General features: G+C 35.1%; 2 protein-coding genes across 2 annotated transcripts in view; one reads left to right on the top strand and one right to left on the bottom strand.

The window, feature by feature from the left end:
• The window catches only part of LOC119581728 (alpha-(1,6)-fucosyltransferase-like), a gene marked incomplete at its 3' end in the record, with an annotated part of 49931 nt that overhangs the window by 8722 nt on the left and 38861 nt on the right, over nt 1-2348 (top strand).
• The window catches only part of LOC119582203 (alpha-(1,6)-fucosyltransferase-like), a 10599-nt gene continuing 10087 nt past the window's right edge, over nt 1837-2348 (bottom strand). The window contains 1 exon segment of the mRNA XM_037930434.1: nt 1837-2057. Coding sequence (XP_037786362.1) covers nt 1838-2057 — 220 coding nt within the window. The 3' untranslated portion in view covers nt 1837.

Below are 2348 nucleotides of genomic sequence, written 5' to 3'. Positions count from 1 at the left end.
ACCATAATTAAAGACACCGTAGCATGTCATACTAGACTCATTATACTTACGAAGACGAATATGCTGCTACAGCCTATCACTCCGACCATTCCGAGCGAATTTTGACGCCTAGGCGCGTCAAGGGTGCACAGTTACAGTAGATTATGACCAGTAGAATTGCACCAAAATGGTACATTTTGAGCCTGATGGAACAGCAGTCTTACAATATACTATATGCATTGGATATTTTTTCCTCCTTAACGGTGCAATTTAAATTATAATTTGAATAACATATTAAGAAATACAATTTCGAAATCACTTACCACATAAGAGTAAAATAAAAAAGATATACCGTCTCATTGCAGGATAATATTAAAAATAATGGTTGGGGGATCCACGCCAAGTTATGAATTCAACAGTGTGTGAAGGGTGTGATTAGTAATATATACGTATGTGAGCGCGCGTGCGCGTGTATGTGTAAATTAGCAATGAGTTTTTTTTCCACTAAAACTAATTTGGGAAGAAAAAAAATACTTCTTTCTTTTGTGGTATTCCTGAAGAACATACACACAAATTGTATGATTTTCTTCCAACTACAAGAAAAAGATGGATAATAATGATGATTTCACCCTTTTTTAGATAACAGTTTTTCATTTCGACACATAGACAAATTATTTCTTTGTAAATTACCTTATTTACCATCACCTTCTAATAAAAGGAAGAGTGGTCCACGTTGTGGTACATTTTCTAATGTTTGGTGCTACGAACAGTACATTTTCAGTGAAGCTTACGGTACGAAAGAAATCCCAAGGTGGCAACACTGATTATGACCATATATAACTTTTATAGCATTTACCTTGGATTGAACTTCTAAAGCTGTGATCTGTCCTTTTTCATAAAGAACCAAACAGCTCGGCATTATTAGACGGTTGCAGTTGTGCTAATCAAGAGAATCTGTTAAACTTGGCAAAGAGAAATCAAACTGCTTTCCCTATTGTATTCCTTCGGTGTCGGAGGTAATGCTGTCTACATCGATTCTTGTGCTGGCCGTAAATGCTCTCTTTTCTTCTGAATAGGAATTTATAGCAAGAATTGATATACGCTGTTATAACTATAAGCTTCACTGTCTTTTCTCTCATAAACTTTCAATGCCACGCCACTTTTCTATTATGTTCTTTCACTCTTTTATATCCATGCTTCTTGATAGTCGAAGTAGGGAAGGACTAAGAGATTATACCCTCAGACGTATCACAGAAAAATATTAAATTTATCAAATTCTTCACTTTATTTCAGAAAAAAAAAACACTCAAAACACTGTTAAACATAAAGTATGACGTGTAAGACTAAGATTAAAAACACGAACAATAAAATCACTCTGAATAACCAGGCTTACAAACTTTGATGCGATATTGTACGTTACAATTTTCTTATTGATGTGTTATTTCCTTTTTGCTTCTACGCACTCCTCCATAAGAAAATATTTAAACTGGCTCTTCAACAACACTGTTCAAGTAAACACGTAGATTTCACACAGAAATCAATATTACCAAATGAAAAACTGAATTATCAAAAATCAAGCGGAGATTGACAAATACACACACTGTTTACAAATATTTCGGCTATCTTGTTTAACTTTACTACTTTGTAGTTTGGAATAGCTGGCCATGAATGTACCGATCAACAAATTTTAGACTCGATCGGGAGAGTGTTGTTGAATCCAAGACAACTCCCCATGCAGTTACCTTCATTCTGTGTGATATATAAATGGATCTTACGATCTCTAATATTTATAATCTTGACAACATAATCACAAACAATTCCCTAACCTCGCACAGTAAGTAAAAAATAGTATCAACAATTATATGGTTTTATTCCTTCTGTCAATGTGTTCAAAGGACTGGACATTTGCTTTTTCCAAAATTTCGACGGTCTTGTAAACAGGATAATAACCTGATTGTTTGGTACGCGTGTTTCTGCCCCACTGAAACCCATTGCTTTTGCTGGGATGCTTGTAGAAATGGGAAGGTATATCGTTTCGGTCCACCAGATCTCCTTCCCGCATTTCTAGTTCTCTGGTCCTGTTCATGGAAGAAATATATATCATGCGGAGACCGTCTTGAGAATTCCGATCTTAAAATCAAACTATAGCAAAGGTGTTCAGGGAATAGTATATCTTAAGGTTATCACTTTTCGCAGTATTTCGTTATAACAATGTTCCCCCAATTACTGGAATCTCCTTCCATTAAGTACTGTCTATATTTGGGAAATACAAATGAAAATTTAATTCAGCCATAATTTGGAAACCATCTATCCTCTATCTAACTCCTTCCTTAACAAAGCATAATCAGCTGTCTTGAATTGATTTGGTG

Source organism: Penaeus monodon, chromosome 15 (genome assembly GCF_015228065.2).
Source record: "Penaeus monodon isolate SGIC_2016 chromosome 15, NSTDA_Pmon_1, whole genome shotgun sequence".
Taxonomy (NCBI): domain Eukaryota; kingdom Metazoa; phylum Arthropoda; class Malacostraca; order Decapoda; family Penaeidae; genus Penaeus; species Penaeus monodon.
This window is presented reverse-complemented; position numbering and strand designations above follow the sequence as displayed.